The 18,001-nt window shown below is 58.4% G+C and overlaps 1 protein-coding gene across 7 annotated transcripts in view; it reads left to right on the top strand.

Annotated features, from left to right (window-relative positions):
* Positions 1-18,001, top strand: part of MYT1 (myelin transcription factor 1) — a 63,309-nt gene that overhangs the window by 40,120 nt on the left and 5,188 nt on the right. For 5 of the 7 annotated variants that reach the window (XM_031433353.2, XM_031433348.2, XM_031433352.2 and 2 more), the window contains 10 exons: positions 690-803; positions 3,752-3,966; positions 5,260-5,447; positions 5,970-6,230; positions 8,953-9,107; positions 9,985-10,047; positions 10,161-10,229; positions 13,291-13,353; positions 13,672-13,755; positions 16,916-17,137. In XM_031433353.2, coding sequence (XP_031289213.1) covers positions 690-803; positions 3,752-3,966; positions 5,260-5,447; positions 5,970-6,230; positions 8,953-9,107; positions 9,985-10,047; positions 10,161-10,229; positions 13,291-13,353; positions 13,672-13,755; positions 16,916-17,137 — 1,434 coding nt within the window. The remainder of the gene's footprint in view (positions 1-689; positions 804-3,751; positions 3,967-5,259; positions 5,448-5,969; positions 6,231-8,952; positions 9,108-9,984; positions 10,048-10,160; positions 10,230-13,290; positions 13,354-13,671; positions 13,756-16,915; positions 17,138-18,001) is intronic. The other 2 variants (XM_031433354.2, XM_064496854.1) reach the window with 1 other exon arrangement.

The following is an 18,001-nucleotide window of genomic DNA, read 5'->3' as shown; positions in this document are numbered from 1 at the left end:
TCGCTCAGCAGGCTGCTGGAGCCCTGGGCTGCTCCGTGGGAGCTGAGACCCTGGGAGAAGCACGGCTTCCAGGGTTCAGTTGTCTGCTGTCTTCCACGGGGAGAGGTTAGTGTATCCTCCCCACTCCCCGGGGTGCCTGGATAGCTGCAGCTGTGACGGGATGGCCTCTGCTCCAGCGGGTACACACAGCCAAAACGGCTTTAAGAATTTTGAAGAAGAGGCTAAACTCCCCAACGCTTCTGTGATGATGTCACCTCTCCGGGCCTCTCTCCTCTCAGGCAGTTATTCAGTTCTGACAGCTGCACCCGCGATGTCTCAGATGGGCTGCTTTCCTGGGAGGGCATGTGCCCTGCTGGTAGGAGCCTGCTGGTCCATGTCTCGCAGGGTCAGCAACCAGTTCATAGCCCATGGGGCCTGGGGCCTCCCCAGGTTGGCTGAGCAGATCTGGTTGGTGGTGAGGGGAGCGGAGGGAGGCGAGAGGCAGATTCCTTGTCCAGACCCACCCCCAGGATGTGCCTTTGCCCAGAGGTTGGAAGACCTTTAGGATGCATTTTGTCTTTGTGTCATTGGCTTAGAATTTCCGAAAACAGAAACCAACTGAGCTGCTGGTACCCTGAGGGCTCGAGGACAGAACTAGGGGAACCCCTGCCTGGAGGAAGGGCTCAGCTGTCCTCCTGTCCTTTCTCTAGCTTGTCTGGGTGTCCCATTGCTGCTGCAGAAAAATTAGCCAAATCTCACGAGAAGCAACAACCACAGACGGGAGACCCTTCCAAGAGCAGTTCCAATTCAGATCGGATCCTCAGGTGAGTAAAACGAGCTACAGACCGGAAGGGGTGTTACTGGACCCAAGTTCTAATGTCCGACGCTCGTTGAGGCCAAACAAACCAAAACCAGAGTCAGAGTTTGGAGCAGAGAGAGGTTTATTGCAGGCCCAAACAAGGAGAACAGGCGGCTTGTGCGCCAAAGACCCGAACTTCCCAATGGCTTTCAGGCGAGGGCTTCTAAAGACGGTGTTAGGGGAGGGTGGTGGGATGCATGATCAGCTGTGGTCGGCTGGCTGTGAGGTAACAGTGTGCTGTTTCAGGAGTCTCAGCTTTCTAGTTCCAGCCAGTCTGGGGTCTAGTGCCTATGGTCAGCATCCTCCCCTGGGTGAGGGTTCTTAGCCTCTGCAGAACGACTCAAAGATATGGGTCAGATTGTTACCCATGGCCCTTCAGGAGGAACTGGGAGTCCTGGGACTCTACTGTCCAGATCATTAACTGCTTGCACCTGCTCTTTGAAACTCTGGGAACGCCTAGGACACTTGAAGCCTTTTTTCTCTACAGACAAGAAACAGGGGACGTGGAGGGTTTTTTGTACCAGGAAGGACCCGTAGGGTCCTGCTTGGTGTCAGGGGCTGCCTCCTGAAGTGTCCACAGGGCTGCGTGTGCACATGTGCGTGTGAGTGTCCGTGCTTGTGTCGTGTGTGTGCTCGTGCCCTGAGTTGCCCTGGAGGCTCCCAGGGCAGAGCTGGAGGGTGGTTTCGGGGCACACAGGACAGAGTCTTGTGTACACTGCATTGTCCAGTGCCTCTGCCCCTGTCTTTCTCTCCCCGAGGGTGTCTGATCTCTTTGCTTTGGACTGCTCAGGGATATTTGCGGAGATGCTGGCCCAGTTTGGAGAGAGCAGGCTGCGTCAGCTGAGGGTCACCACCATCCAGGGAGCCCTGGGAGCCACTCCTCCCTGGCTGTCCTGCCTCCACCTCCCTTACCCCAAGGATGGACCCTGAACTCGGGAGAGGAGCCAGTGTAGACGGTGCTCTCCAGAGTGCTGCCCCCTTGTGGCCCCTGAGGTGCTGAGACAGCAGTGGGCAAGTGTGTGTGCGCGTGTGCAAGTGTTTAGGTGCATGTCCATGTATGTGAGTGCGTGTGCAAGCATGCGTGCCTGTGTGTGAATCTGTATATGTGTGTGTAGACCATTAAGAAAGAATCTGCTTAGTGTGACCTCCAGCCAAGTGACCCTGTGAGTGCCACAAATAAGGCCAGAGGCTCAGGAACCACCTCCAACCCCGCCACCGGCCTGTCCCTTTCTGGGCACAACCTCAGCCAGAGAAGCTGGGACGCCCACTTGGCCTGCTCTGAGTTCCGTGAGAGGGGTCTCTGGGTAGGGCGGGGGCTTCACCCTCCCACCTGGGCGGGCAGGCTCTTGCAGGCTGGTCCGTGGGCGCCTTCAGTCCTGCACTCGAGTTGGCTTATTTCTACTGGGTAGCTCTCGTGATGACTGGAAGCAGCGCCTTTCCTCCAAGTTATTACTGGTCCTTCCAGCTTCTTGTCAGTTTTCTTGCCTTGATCCAACTTACTGATAAAATGTCAAACCACAGGCAGGTAAGGCTTGGTGAGGCCAGGGTGGAGGCCAAACAGGTTCCAAACATGGAGATTGTGCCTCGGGAGTTCCACTTCAGTCTGTTTGCCAGTACAAGTGGGACAGCAGTGTTATCGACTTCAGAAGTTTCTCATGAGGCGTGAATGAGGCAGTGGCATTGTTGCCTCCCGGACCCTCAGCGAGGAGCCCAGGGTGGTAGCAACTGGGGCCCGGATGAAGGAGCCTTCCATTCGGACTCTGTCTGGTCCAGGGGCCGTGCTTCTGAGTGTTGCATCCTGGGGTGTGGGGAGAGTCTTCAAAAAGCTTTGCTGGCATCACAGACACTAAGTCTGTGCTGCTGGCTGAAGCCACCAAAATGTGGTCCTGATGTTAAGTTTAGGATTTGCTTCCCCCGGGGTCCCTGGTGCTCTCCAGCATCTTCTTCAGATGCTGCTGGCCGGTGCGGAGAGCCCTCAGCCCTTCTGCTCATGCTCTGGTGGTGCTGGTTTCCTAAGGCCTTCAGAGCTGGCCTTACCGTGGCTACAGCATCTTCCTGTCACCAGTCCCCAATTTCCAGGCCACATTCAGGTCTTCAGTGCCCAGCACCTGGGGCCCCACACTGGCCCCTTCTTGGTTCCACTGACCCACCCTTTCCAGATGAAGTCACCACCTGGCTCTCCAGGCCCCTCCTCTCTTTTCCTTCTCTCTGAGCGGACGGTATACAAGCCCCTTCCTCCACGGAAAGCACAGAAGCCCATGGCCTTGCTGCGGCGCTGGCCTTCCTGCCCCGGCTCCTGTGCTGTCTGGGACACTGTCTTCACTGGTGTCTCCTGCTCATTTAAAACTCTGAACGTTTCCAAGTGCTTTGGTGACAATGAACTGAGTGCTTGTGGTGGTCCTTTCCGGCCTGTCCTTCACCCTTGCAGCAGCCCCCTCCAGGGGCATCTCAGCCGACTTCAAGCGGGAGGCAGGGGAGGACAGGGTCACCCTGTGAAGGGCTGAGTGGCCTGCCTCTGGGTGCCCTGCTCCCTCCGCCCTGGGGAGCTGCAGAGCTCTGCCTTGGCCCCCGCCCAGCAGTGCTCCTGTGGGGCTCCCTGCCAGGGCCCCGCGCGTGTTGTCACTGAGCTGCTTGAGACCTGCTCTCCGACTTCCCTCCTCTGGCTGACGCTGTGCTCAAGGGGACATAACGCTTGTTTCTCCAAGTGTCCCAGTGCTTCCTCCCTGCTGGCAACCCTTCCTGCAGAGCAGACCCAGACACCCTTTAGGGGTGGACATGAGGAGGGGCTCCCTGGGTCTCTGTCCACGCTGGGCTCTGAGGGGTGGCTTGTCCAGGCTGTGGGATGGGGCCCTGGGGGTGGGTAGTGCAAGGCCACTGGAGCCTGTCCTCACAGGTCTCTGCCCTGCACCCCAGGCCCATGTGCTTCGTGAAGCAGCTTGAGGTCCCTCCATATGGAAGCTATCGGCCCAGCGTGGCCCCTGCCACACCCAGGGCCAACCTGGCCAAGGAGCTGGAGAAGTTCTCCAAGGTCACCTTCGACTACGCAAGTTTTGATGCTCAGGTTTTTGGCAAGCGCATGCTTGCCCCAAAGATTCAGACCAGCGAAACCTCACCTAAAGCCTTTAAATGTAAGTTGGGGAAAACGGCTTCTGGGAGGTGTAGGGTCTGAGGGGCAGTGGAGGAGGAGCCCCACCCCCCAACCAGGAGCATGTAGGAATCTCCACCCTGGGGGTACCGATGGGATGGGACTGTAGCCCAGGCCCTAACATCCCTGGCATCCGTCGTGGGAGCTTTCTCAGGGTCTGTGTCTCACCGACATTGCCGCCTCCATGTCCACCATCAAACTTGATTTATCTCCTCACTATACGTGAAACAAAACCCAGGTCCATTATGGTGTCGTGTCCAAAGGCTTAAGAACAGCTTCCTTGACCTGGCTCACTGGGAGAGAGTGCCCTCTTTTGGCCCCCCTTCCCAGCCAGTTTACTCAGCTCAAGGGGTGGGGTCTGGGGAGGGTCAGACAACCGCTGTGCTGAGCTGGGTACCTGACAGGCCCTTCCTACATGGGGACCATCTTGCTGGATACAGTGTGCTATTTGTGATTTTAGCAACAAAGTTTCTGGGTGCTGGCACCAACAAAATTCATTCCTAAAAACCTTTGAGAACAAGCACCCCATCAATTTTTTGTCACTTATTGTACTAATTTGTGGGTTGCGAGCCCATTAACCCTGGAAATGCACCTGGAATGTGAAACGGAAAAGCACCCCTGGTGACCATGAGATTGGAACTGGCATCTCCTGGTGGATGCCCAAATCGTTAATAATAGAAACTGATTGAAACGATTGCTGGCTGGAGTGGGAGCATCTCTTCAACCTGTTAGGACTGGGGGCTTCATGCCTTCACCAAGGTGCCCACTTACACTGGAGCAAGAGGTCAGACCTGAGAGTGATCTGATCTCTGCAGCACAATTACTAGAAAAGAGAACATTTTATGCCTTCGTTTGTCATGGTTACTTGAACAATAATGCTCCTTATTAAAGCTGTGACTGCTGGGGGGGGACACCAAAGTCATCCGTCTGAGAGACTGTGACAAAACTTTCCTCCTTGAGTGGCGTTCCAAGTACTCATCCTGTCTGCAGACTCCTGCAGTCTCTCAGTAAGCACTCACTGGTAGACAACTTGCTTTCCATGAACTATCAGGGGCGCTAGGAAGTCTTTGGAGGGTTTTGCCCTTTCTGCCCAAATGTTGGTCAAGCCAGAAATGGCCTTCTCCATGCCTGATGAGAGCAGGGGGTTGAGGGGCGTGTGGGCACCCCTTCATGAGGCTGTGCTCTGTGTGCTTCTAGCCCCCTAGGCCCCCATGTGTCTGCATGGCTGCCTCCTGTTCAAGTCGTTTGTCAGCCTGGTGTTGTTCCCTTTTTGCAGCCAAGTCTTTCCCAAAGGCCTCTTCCCCCAGGCACAGCCCCTGCGCCTCATCCTCTTCTGCAGGCTTCGACTACACACACGACGCAGAGGCTGCCCACATGGCTGCCACCGCCATCCTGAACCTCTCCACGCGCTGCTGGGAAATGCCTGAGAACCTCAGCACAAAGCCGCAGGACCTGCCCAGCAAGGTTGGTGCGACCCCTGCGAGGAGCCCTTCTCAGGCAGAGGAAGGGTGGGATTTGCAGTCAGGACCCCACGCCAACAGCGTGAAGAGTGCTCAGCACACCCAGTGTCTGTTATTCCTCTTCCTCGTCTCCCTCCTGGCGTCACCCCGCTGACCAAAGACACTGACCAGAGACGTTGGATGGGCACCCCCCGAGCTCTGTGTGCTCTGTGTGCTGGGGGTGCCAAGCGGCTGTACACTCGTGTGTTCTCAGCTGTCCCCCGATTCTTAGGGTCCTGCACACCTTCTTGTGACCACATGAATGGCCTTCTCTTCTCCAGGGTCTGGTTATAGCGTTGGGAAACTCGAGGGAGTGAGTCGAGTCTAGTCCGTGTGAGTTTCAGGCCTCTCTCTTCTCAGAGACTCTTCTGTTCTTGTTTGGTTCTGCTTCCTTTGGAGGGAGACACTGTTCTGGCTTCTGAAAGCCGAGGAGTGGTATTCAGCATGGGAGGGTGGGCTCTGCCGCAGATCTCGCCTTTCAACGCAGGCTGTGGACATCGAGGTGGATGAGAACGGAACCCTGGACTTGAGCATGCACAAGCACCGCAAGCGGGAAAACGCCTTCCCTGGCGGTGGCGGCAGCCCCAGCGTGAAGTCACCAGAGGCCTCCCAGCGCCAGAGCAGCACCAGCGCCCCCAGCAGCTCCATGACCTCCCCCCCATCCAGCCACGCCTCCCGCCAGGACGAGTGGGACCGGCCTCTGGACTACACGAAGCCCAGCCGCCAGCGAGAGGAGGAGCCTGAGGAGGTGGGTGCTGGGGTCCAAGCTAGCAGATGAGCGGGTGATGCAGGTTGGCCTGCTGGCCTGAGGGCTGGTGTAAATGTGGTCGCTCCTCCAGGCAGAGCCTCCCCAGGTCCTGTCCCTGCAGCCCTGAGCAGCCAGGACTCATGCCACCCTCCTGGGGCAGTTTTCACCGTTGGGCCTTGACCCCTCTGAGAGAGGTGGTCTTCTCACCTCTGCAGACTTGGTGGTCAGCACCAGCACAGGCCCTCTGGGGGCACGCAGAGCAGAAGGGCTTTTACTCAAATCCCACGAGGGAGGATTTGGGAATGGTTCTGAATTCCTTGGTTTTGTGGGCCTGCCAGCAGCTTGCTGTCCAGATCAGGAACGCACTGTACTCTGGCAGCAGCCCCTTCACACCGTCCTCAGGATACTCCAGGCCACCTGGCTCCTTGGACAGATGCAGGAGGAAACGCCTGGCCTCAGGAGCCCCTGGGTGGCCAGTGGCCTGAGTCCCAAGAGGGCAACTACGTAGTGGAGAGCAACAACCCAGGCCCTGGAGCCTGGGGGCAGTGGGCCCTTCCTTCCCAGTCCCTCCACCCGCTGTGGATGCGGGCTGTTGAGGGCTTTCCCCCCGGGGAGGGGAGCCTCCTGAACAAGAAAGCCCAGCTCTGAGGACCGCACGGCTCCAGGCAGCTTCCACACAGTTTGGGCAGGTCTGTGGGTGCCCTACCCACCTGCCGCTCCCTGCCAGCCCACACCCCCAGGAGGGGTGGCAGGTCCCTGTGGAGGGAGGCAGGACCCTGTGGCCCAGGGGGGCGGGGCGGGGCAGGTCCCTGTGAAGGAGGAGGTGGGCAGTGTGAGGATTCCTCCCTGAGAACTTGGCACCTCCACAGTTCTGTCCCGGTCAGCCAGGTTACCTCTGTCTACTGGCTTCGCATTCACCCCCACTTTACAGAGGGCAGACGGGGCCCCGGGTGAGGTCATGGCTCAGTCACATGGCTGCAGCCTCAGAAGAGGGGCACCTGTCAGAGTGAGCCCGCAGCGGAGGGCAGCCGGCCGTGGGTGTCTCCTGGGGCTGGCAGGACGCTCTCTCCCTGGTTGGTAGGAGTCCAGTCTGGGGCCTGGTGGGACTCTCCTGTTCAGGGCCACCAGGGCAGGGTCCCCAGATCTGCTCTTATCCTTGTTCCAGTCCTGCCCTGTGACCTTACCCCTCCTCGGCCCCTCCATTGGCTACGTCCCTTTCCCTGTCCCTTTCCTTGACTCCCAGCGCAGGCTGGTCTCTCTGGGCACTTTGTATCCGCTCCCTGGCCCCCCACCCTTGTCCATTCACAGGCCCTCTGACCATCCTTGTCCCCTCCCAGGACTGTCACGACTATCTGTGCGGTGGTCCCCGGCCATGGAAGCCCGCCCCTCTGTCCCATGGTCGACAGTCTGCTTTCCAGCAGGAAGCCCCAGCCCATCCCCAGACCCGTCCTCTCCTCCAGCTCCTTCTCCTGGGTACAGGTGCCCACGTCCTGTTGGATCACACCAAGAAATGCCTCCTGGATCAGGCCTTCCCATCGCCTCTGCCACGACCCTGGACTCTTGACTCAGACTGTCCTAGCCCTGCTCGAGGCTCCCTGACCCATCCCGGGCAAAGCTGCTGCCCTGGCTCTTTTGCCTCACCTCTCACCTGACTCTGGCAGCAGCCCCCCTCTCTGCTCCCCAAACACCCCAGGACCCTGAGTCCACAGGCCTCTGGGACGTGCCCCCCCCCCCCCATTTATCCTGAAGACTCAGCTTAAGTTGAGGAGTGTCCTCCGTCTCGCTCAGGCGAAGGAGTCCCTTTCCCTGGGCCACGTTCAGTGACAGTCATGGTACAATATCAGTGAGATGCGCTGGTTTATCGAGACCCTCGTGGTGCTTCAGGGCCTCCCCTCACTCCATCCCCTGATGTCCTGGGAGGGGCTGCTGTTACCTCAAGTTTGGAAGTGTGGGAGGTTGGACGGCTTGCCTAGACACAGCGAGCACCAGCACTTGGGTTTGAACCGTGAGCCGCCACAGGGGGCTGGGTGCCTGTTACAGGCTGACCTGCAGGGCTGGCGCTGACCTCCCCACCTCTGTGGACTCCCCACCCTTGCCCCTGGACGGAGGGACTATCCTCGATCCCCCTGTGTCCAGAGCACCTGCCCTTGGATGGTGACTGAACACCTCCAGATCCCACATTTGAGGTCAAAGTGCTTATTAAGTGCCTGATGCAGTCAGGTCATCGTGCTGGGTGGGGGCCAAAGAGCCAGGTGGCCCCAAGGTCACTGTGATTAGTTTGATCATACTTTGTGCCTTGTGCCAACCCCTCATCATTGCATTTCAGGAAACTCGTACTTGGGCCCCCTGTCTACTGAGGGCCTCCCGAGCCCTGGAGGGGCTGAACTCTATGTACACATTTGTGTTTAGAAGGTGGCCCAGGGCGGTTAGTTGGAGGTGACCTCATGCCCGTGGCATCAGAGGCAGCCGCCGGGGCAGCACCCAGGCCTCCTGGTTCCTGAGGCCGCTCAGGAACCGTGGCTGAGGTGGGGGTACTCCGGCTGCTCAGGGCGCTGCTTCCTGTATCTGGGGATGGGTAATCCTTCCACTCCTTGTCCAGAGGATGGGAGCCTCCAGAAAATGCTCTGTGGACACTGTTCTGAAGGGTCCCTCTCCTTCCGCCCCGGGCTGGGCGCCCGGCCCCGCCAGCTGGTTAAAACGTCTCCCTGCTGGTTTTTTGCAGTCAGAGCCAGCAGCCCATTCTTTTGCTTCTTCTGAAGCAGATGACCAGGAAGTGTCGGAAGAGAATTTTGAGGAGCGGAAGTACCCTGGGGAGGTCACCCTGACCAACTTTAAGCTGAAGTTTCTCTCCAAGGACATAAAGAAGGAGCTGCTCACGTAAGTCCCCACCTTGGCTGACAGGACTCTGCGGGGAACCTCCATGGCCTGGACAGGAGAGCGTCCTGGTGGGAGCCGGAATGACCGGGCCCTCCCCCTCCCGGCCCAGCTCTGCCCGTCCTCCTGGCCTGACCACCTTGGAGGGCAGAGGCTGGGCATCCTCCACTGGGACTGTCCTGAGCCAGAATGGGTGAAGGGTTTCCTGTCAGCTCTGCCCCATGCTGGGCTCTAGCACGCTCCTTTAGGGTGCTGGACAATGAGGACGGGACCCTGTTCCGGCCCGCAGAGCCCAGGCCCGAGGTGTGCTCTGCCTTAGGACTGAGTGCCCTGGGTTTAACCAGATGTCCCCGGAGAGTGGGGAGGTGGCTGGTAGTGTCCGCCATCCTGTAGCCTCTGGTCAGTCCCCACTGAGACCGGCCTCTCCCAGGGGACTGAGAGAGGCCACATCTGGCACCCGCACCTCAGGTGATCCAGCCCTCACCTACGCTCAGACTTTGTTCCTGGGGTTCTCACCCTGAACCTCACCAGATTCCTCTGGCCCCGTAGCTGGCCTCCCCAGAATGGCCGATTCAGTGTCAGGTCTGGGGCCTTGTTCTCAGGGCAGGCCTTGCCACCTCAGGAAGGAGCTCCCTGCACACGTGTGCCTGTGCAGCACGTGGGCTTCAGAGGCACCTTGACTTCAAGCTGAGCATGAATTTGGTTCCCTTTTCCTTCTGAGTTAAGTTGTGTGGGAGAAATTTGCAGTTGGAGAGGTCAGGGCTGTCCTCTGAGGTGAGCCAGGAGCAGGGCCAGCTCCCTCCCCGCATGGGCTCAGCCTGGGGCAGGCCTGGCTGGTGTGCCTTGCTTTCTGTCTTGACGCTCTCTTTCCTTTGTCCAGCTGTCCCACCCCCGGCTGTGACGGCAGTGGCCACATCACCGGGAACTATGCCTCCCACCGCAGGTTCGTGCCCCGCTTAGGTCTGGCCTGGCCTGGGTGCCGCGTGGTGGGTCTTCCTCCTCTCCACCTCTGCTCCCCCTCTTTGCTCACCCCATATCCCATCTCTTCTCTTTCAGCCTCTCTGGTTGCCCTCTTGCTGACAAGAGCCTCAGAAACCTCATGGCTGCCCATTCTGCTGACCTCAAGTATGTCTGCCCTCCTGGCCTCCCACCTCTTGGGCGGCTTCCTTGCTCTGCTCTCTCCTTCCATGAGGCGCCAGCCAAAATCAGCCTTCTCCAGGGCTCCAGCACCAGGGGGCAGAGAGGCAGGGCTGTGGAGGGGCTGATTCTACTTGGCTGGGGCTTCCGCCACTGCTGCCTGTGCCCCTGCTCTGAGTGCTGCTTCCGCCTGCTCCCTTGGGAGGCTCGCCTGCTGCCCTTGGCCCTGCCAGCCTCTCTGAGGGCCGAGGTGGGGTAGGACTTGCCTCTGGCTCCTGGTAGCCCAGCCCATCCTCTCCTTCTCCTGAGGACCCCGACGGGGCTGTCTGGGCCTGCTTTCCTCGCTGCCCTTGAGGTGTGAGAGAAGCCCAGACTTGACCTTGGCTTGCAAGTCTCGCCAAGGCTCCGAGGGCTGCAGGCTGTGCAGCTATTGCTCAGTGGATGGGTGCCGATGGTGGCAGAGAAAACTCTTGCCTTCTCCTGCAGCCCCTTCATCTCCTTCTGTCGTGGCCCCTGGTGCCTTCCCACACATGCCTCTCCCCCATGCTCACCCACTCTTTTTCCTGAGCCCCACTCTCTGCTTCTGCTCCTCCCACACCTAACACACAGGCAGGGCAGCCCTGCGGCACCGGCTGTCCTGCTTGACTGTCCTGCTCAGATGAGGTGCAAGCACCTGAAGGCCTCCCAGCTCTCAGGGTCCTCTTGGGGCTGGAGTTGGGGGCTGAGATTGCCTTTGGTTTTGGTGCCCTCAGCTGAGCTGTGACATCACAGCTGGTGTGACCCTGAGCCACGCAGCACTGGTCCTGGGCTCCCAGGCTGGACGGAGGCTGTGGAGGGAGGTCCCACCCCTCTCCCAGGTGTTCCTCCCTCCCTGGGGCCCTGAATCCAGGCCACTTTCTCTGGCTCACTCTGTTCAAGGGCCAGAGAGGGGCCGGGGCTCTGGCGCCTCTGAGACGAGGAGCCATTGCTGCTGAGGCTCCCGGGGACCCAAGCTGACCGAGAAACAGGGCAGGAAGCGCCAGGTCTCTCAGTGAGTCCCGGGATTGCCAGCCTCGTCTTCGTGGCTCTGGGGAGGGCTGTCTGGTCCGAGCAGCCAGAGAAGCGTGTCATTGCCCATTTTACCAAGGAGGCCTTCCGTTCCCGCAGACAAGGCTGGGCAGGACTCACGACTCAAAGCATCTTTCCGGGAATTAACGGTTTTGACACAAGCAAGTGCTGGGGCTCAGCTCCCCTGGCAGCCTCCCCGGTGTACCCATCGTCCTCTGTGTCCAGCTGCAGGGGTCCAGTGAGACCTCCCCCAGCCTCCTCTTCTCTCCTTCCTTCCTCCCTTCTTTTACCATCTCTCTCATGTCCTTTCTCCTGTTTTCTTTTCTAGTTCTGCTTGCTTATCTAACTGATCAGTTTTCATGATTTTCCAGTTTGAGGGCTGGTTGGTTTCAGAGGCCTGGACGCAGCCACATGCACTTAGTAGCCCTTTATTCCCACAAAGCTGATGGTCAGGGCTGCCGAAAGGAAAATGAGGACTTAGTCTGGGTCCAGAAATGTGGCCAACTGGGAGGGTTGGCACCCTTCTAGGACAAAGGGCCTGTGAAGAACTGTAGCCCAAATCTTGATTCGCAGTAAGCAACAGAGTCTTCCTTGTGTGAAAACACATCATTCCCCAGCTCCCTCCAAAGCTCTTCTCTCCCCCAGGGGTCTTTCTGCAAGTGTGGACACGGCCTGGCTCCAGCCTGTCCTGGTGTACCGCCGCTCTTTCTACCGCCCAGTCCAGGGGCGTCGCACCCTCATCAGCCTTGGGGCAGCGTTGAGTGAAGATGAGTTGTCCACAGGGGGGCAGAGACTCCTGTGCCAGGCCTTGCAAATGAGTCTTTTTTGGTGCCCCCCCAGCACCTGGGTGCAGTGACAATCTCAGATGATGTGTTTTCTGTGTTTTAATCAAGTCCCCGTTGTGGGGATTTGGAGTGCAGCCACATACCCTGCAAGCGAGCGAGCGGGGACCTCTGCACAGGCTGGGGGACAGCCCTCCATGGGACAGGGACGGGGCTGAGGCAGGGCCTGGTGTGCGCCAAGCCACGTGGTGTCCCCTCGACATGAATCCTTCTCTTGCCCGGACAACTCATTCAGAACAGGTGGTGGGAGGGTTCCTGAACCTGGCCCCATGGGTCCCTGGGACCATAAGAGTGGCCAATATTGCCAGCGCCCAGTGTGGACACCTGCTTCTCTAGCCATATGAGCACCATTCTTTCTTGGACGTGACTCTTGGGGAAAAAACATCACATCAGGCTGCAGGAGGAGTATGGGATGGGCCCACCTTCCTGGAGCAGCACTGTTCCCCGTCCCACGCCCCACCCCCCGCCCCCGCTGTGCGTCTGGCCTTCCAGAGAGGGACATTCAGGGAAAAATAAGTTAAGGAAAGCCGTGCTGGTGTATTAAAATGAAGTTTTTACCTTCTACAGTGATTTGTTCATCAAACATCTTGGGTGTACAAAGCTGGGCTTTCGTGTTTTGTGTCCCCCTCCCTGCCCTCGGCCAGTGCCAGCTACCCCTCCAAAGCTCCTGTCTGAGCGATCTCTGCACTCACTAAGTGGGAATCACACCTGGTGTGGCCAGTGCTGTGGACGGCACATCTCAGGGGTTCGGTGGATTCTGTTCATTTGCGAGGGTCAGCCACAAAGCTCCCTGAGAATAGTCCCTCTTTCTCCAGCAGCATTGAGGAAGGACGTCTTAGGTGCTAGGTGGGCCGTCCTGAGTGGCCGTGTGAAGGCCCATACAGTTTCTGAACCTTCCAGTCCAGTCTGGCCCTCTGCAGGGGCCCGTCGTCCTGCATTGGAGATGTGCTTCCGTCTCTGCCCTCCCGGGCCCCTTGGGGAGACTGGGTGGCCAAGTCCTGCGGCCTGGAGGTCATGGCAGCAGGCCGGCAGGGTGTACATGACCTTTTCTGAGACCTTAGTGCTGGCTGGTGGGTGGGCCCATGTGGGGCTGAGTGCAGAGTTGTCTTCTGTGGCCATGCCTTCACTGGCTCTGGTCCCAGCTCCACTGTCCTCCACAGGTGCCCCACGCCTGGCTGCGATGGCTCTGGCCACATAACGGGGAACTACGCTTCGCACCGGAGGTGAGCCTGCCACGCCCTGGATGCCAGGCTGGTGCGGGTGGGGGTGGTCTCTTCCTCAAAGTGCAGGACTCCAAGTGAGACACTAATGTTGCTGCATCAAGAACCCATTTCATGTCTTTAATCTGAATTGCTGATGCTCCCAGAGCCTGGACAGCTGGCCTTACAGCCAGATCTGGGGCTCGTGGTGATGCCTCCTGCGGTGGCCCTGCTGCCGGGCAGGGTGCTCCCCAGCGGAAGTCTCCCCAGAGCTTGTGGGGCTGGTGTGAGATACTGCTGTTCTGGGACAACTGTGGCATTTTTTTCCTCTTTCAAAACCAGCCTGTCAGGCTGCCCCCGTGCCAAGAAGAGTGGAGCCAAGGCGACGCCTGCAAAGGACGACAAGGAGGACCCTGAGCTAATGAAGTGAGTCTGGGTCTTGCCGGCCGCTTCATGGTGGTGCAGAGTTGGGGTTTTCCTGCATTTGTAATCTTAAAAGCCCCTTCTGGATTCCCTTTGCAGTAATATAGCTGATCAGTGACAGTGCCCATTTTGGGGCACAGATGTGCTCGTGCTATGCACGTGGACACCTATGAGGGCACACACATGCACTGGCTCCTGTCTGGGCTTCCCAGGTCTGGGCTGTTTGACAGGGCTGGGAGAGGCAAAGCACCCTGCTGCCTGGGCACCTAGGGTACCTGGTGTAGGCCTCAGGGTGTGGATGGCCCCCCAGGTCACGCAGGAGCTTTGCAATCTGCATGGCTTCTGGTCTGGTGGGAAAGGTCAGTGCAGGAGTCAAGGAGGAGAGGAGGTTAGAAAGCGGTGAGTCTTTGAACCGTCTATGTGTCTGCATGCTGCCTCATCTTTGAAGGGAGCTGATGTGTTGCAAGCTGGTCCTTCCAGAGGTGTGGGCAAGGCCACTCCCCACTTGCAGGTGTGGGCAAGGCCATGCCACAGGTGCAAACGGGGTGACCCACCATCCGGTTTGCCCAGGACTCTCAGAGCTGACGCGGGCAGAGCAGGCAGTGGGTCCTCCGGCAGGTGAGGAGTGGCAGGGGTGGCGCTGGCCCTGGGGGCCCCAAGGCCTCGGGGCTGGCTTGGCTGGGTCAGGGCCCGCAGGTCCACAGGAAGCAGATCTGCCCTGAGTTACCTGCGGGCCACGAACACCTGGATGCTCACCCCACATCTGGCCCAAGATTCGGTTGCTCCTCTTCGGACCTCACCCCAGCTGCCCCAAAGCATCTGTTCAGCCACAGAGGAGGGGCCTCACTGACCTTCAGAAGGGATGGCCCACCAGCTGCTTGGTGTAATAAGGCTGCGGCTTGTTTATTTAATTTATACAATAAAACTGTAACAAGTGCTGAATCAGAAATGCAAAACACATGGTTGCTGGTACTGTGAATGCTGCCCACTAAATGGGAGGGCGGTAAAGGAGTATTTTTCCTTCTGAGGATCCAGGAATTTGCCTGTGATCACACGAATGCAATGCTGTTACGGATTTAGCAAGGATCCTGCTGAAAGGGATTAGAAGTGAATTGTGCTGCATTTGCAAATGGGTCAAATCAAGATCAGCATTTTTCAAGTTAACTGGGAAAAATGACTTTCCTCTTCCTAATGTGCTGTCAACTTTACTTTTAAAAAAACAAGATTTCCGCAGCCAAGTGGAGAATGTGACTGTCAGAAGCAGTTCAGCATTTACAGGATGGGTGAAGTTTCCAGTGGCTCCTTGGCCAGGAGAGGAGGCTGCCCACTTGGTGCCTCCATTTTGTGGGGCTTCCTACAGCCATAAACCTAAACTGTGTTTATAATTGACTACCGTCTTTAAACAAGTGCAGACCACAGCAGACACTTTAATAGGTGCTTCAGGTCCTGCTGCGGACAGGATTTCGTTAGCATGCACGAGCTGTGATTTTGGAGGGGTTGGTGGAGGAAGAGGTCCCTTTTATGAAGTCTTGTGTCTGCACCATTTAAGATTGAGCCAGGTCAGCATTTTGTGGTAAATCCTTTTGGCCACCACCAAATAACTGACCATGAGAGTCAGTGGAGGTTCCAGAGCTTAATGTGCATTGTCTGTGGGAGGACCCCAGGTGTCCCTGGCCATGCTGACAACTGACCGCGCAGAGATATGCCTCTGACCTGGGGCGCTGGGTTCACCTGGGAGCGTAGAAGCCGCCCCACTTGGGTCCCCACACACGCCTTAACGTGAGGCCACCTGACAGCTCTGAAGACTTGGACCCACCTGGGGTCCAAGTGGAGTAAAAGAGAGAGAGGCCGTTCCTGCCCACACACCTGAAACATCGTGGATGCAGTTCCCGGGAGACAGAAGCCGCCCCTCCTCAGAGTGCCAGGTCCAGGGTTCCCCTGAGACCCCATAGTTGGGAATTGTCCAGGTTTGGGGGAATGGACACAGAATGGACCCTCCCCACAGCCACTGCAGGGCCTCAGCAGTGACACTGCTCTGGACTGGCGTCTAAGGTGACCTGGGGCCGGCTCAGTGGACACCCTGACATCTGGGGCCCACCTGGGTGGGATGAGTGCCCAGGGGCCCATGAGGACAGTCCTGGCTGAGGAGCCTGGGAACGCGTCCGCAGCGGCCACCTCTGAGATGAGGCCAGAGTGCAGGGGCCCCCAGGCCGCATGGCCTGTTCCCCAACTCTGCTGCCCTTCTGAGGGCTTCCTGCCTCTGACTTCTCTGTACCCCAGGGACCTCTCTGTAAGCGGGTCCTGTGAGTTTGCTGGGTCTGTGGCATGTGGAAAGTGGGTGACAAGCAGCCTGGTTTATTGGAAGAAGGAGACAGAACCAGCAGGTGGAGGGGCTCGTCCTCTGGCTGTGAGGATAGACCCCCAGAGCCCTCTCCTCGTCCTGTTCTCTGACTGCATGGATTCCAGCGGCAGCATGAGGGGCAGTCACTCTGAACCCTGCTCAAGTCACCTCACCTGCTCCTGGTGTGCTTGTTGCCTCTGCAAAGGGTTTACTCCCTTTCCTCGAGCAACCCGAACAGAGGAAATGCTGCTCCAAGGGCCTTGGACAGGAGTTGCCAGGGGCAGTCGGAGCTCTGTGGACAACCGATCTTCCATCCAGGATACACGTTCCAGATGCGGTCAAGTTGGGACATCATGGGCATCATGCCACGGCCAGCCTCACTCTGGGATGCTGTGGGGTGATGGGGACCCTGCTGTCCCCAAGCTGCCTGTGACCCCCAGGTCCCCTAGGCCCCGTGCTCAGTGCAAGCTCCCAGCAAGTGGCCTCTGGGGTAATACAGAAGCGATGCTGGCAGCAAGGTCTAGGTGTGGACCTAGAGGCCACCAAGAGCCAGCCCCAGGCCCCAGGGGTCACTGTTGCAGGGGGTGGGGAGAGAGGGTGGCTGCTGGCCTTCTTGCTGCGCAGGGGACACGAGGCCAAGACTAGAGGGGAACCACGATCCCTGCTGCCCTCACCTCTGGTTGGGAAGGCCCAGGTTCTCCTCCAACCCTAGGAGATTAGCCAGGAGCTCCCGGAGTGTCTCAGGGTCTGGCTTGGGAGGGTCTCTGGGCTTCTCCTCCCACCTCCGGCACCTTGTGCTCACCTCTGAACTCTTGTGTCTAGGTGCCCAGTTCCAGGCTGTGTGGGGCTTGGCCACATCAGCGGCAAATATGCCTCTCACAGGAGTGCTTCGGGCTGCCCCCTGGCTGCCCGGAGGCAGAAAGAGGGCTCCCTCAATGGCTCGTCCTTCTCCTGGAAGTCTCTGAAGAATGAGGGGCCCACATGCCCCACTCCAGGCTGCGACGGCTCTGGCCACGCCAATGGGAGCTTCCTCACCCACCGGAGGTAACTACCCTCTCTGCCATCCACGAGGGACCCCAGCTTTGGGCTGGGGCAGGGCTCCCAGGGAGGGAGACTGAGGTCAGGTGTGAACCGTAGTTTCTTGAGGAAAAAGTAAGACCCAGTTGGTAGCCAACTGGAGGAAGCCATAGAGAGTCTGTGGGACCACCTGAAAGCTATGGGACTTGCCAGTGCAGGTGTCTCCTGTGCTCAGACCCCTTCTACATCCCTCTGGCAAGAGCGAGGCCAGCAGGCTGCCTCCTGAAAAGCATTGTCACAGCTCACGCCCTGCCCCTCCCGCTGGAACCTCCTCTTTGAAGTTTGGGCCTAGGCCTCTGCCTGCTTTACAAGGGACCCCTCCTGCCCAGGCAGTGGGCCTGCCCCCGACACCTCCCTGGTCCTCTTCCTCTCTGTGCCAGGAAGCCAGGGTGAACGGAGTCACCACCTGGTCCCATCAGGAGCCTCATTTTTCTATTTTATTTTTTTGCTGTTGTTTCTCCACCTACACGATTAATTAGCTCATTCATTCCATAAACCAATACAGATAGTTCATCAAAGACCAGTCTCTGGAGGTAGATAGTCTCTGGAGAACAAGACTGGCCACCGGCCCTCCTGGAGTTGATTTGGGCAGAGCAGCAGGGGAGCCAGACTGCAAACAACAGATACACTTAATACAAGTTTGGTGAAGGACGGTCGCACCGGGGGATGTAGTGGCAGGGAGTGGGTGAGGCGGTCCTTTCAGAGGAGGCGAGGCACCGTCTGGGGGATGAGCCATCGAAGTGACGTCTAAGAGCAGTGGCCTGAGCTGAGAATGGTCTGGGCTTATGGAGGGGTGAGGAGGATGGAGGGCTGGAGCTGGGGAGAGAGGGG

Source organism: Camelus dromedarius, chromosome 18, assembly GCF_036321535.1.
Source record: "Camelus dromedarius isolate mCamDro1 chromosome 18, mCamDro1.pat, whole genome shotgun sequence".
NCBI lineage: Eukaryota > Metazoa > Chordata > Mammalia > Artiodactyla > Camelidae > Camelus > Camelus dromedarius.
The sequence above is the reverse complement of the archived record's forward strand: the minus strand, read 5'-3'. Positions and strand labels throughout refer to the sequence as shown.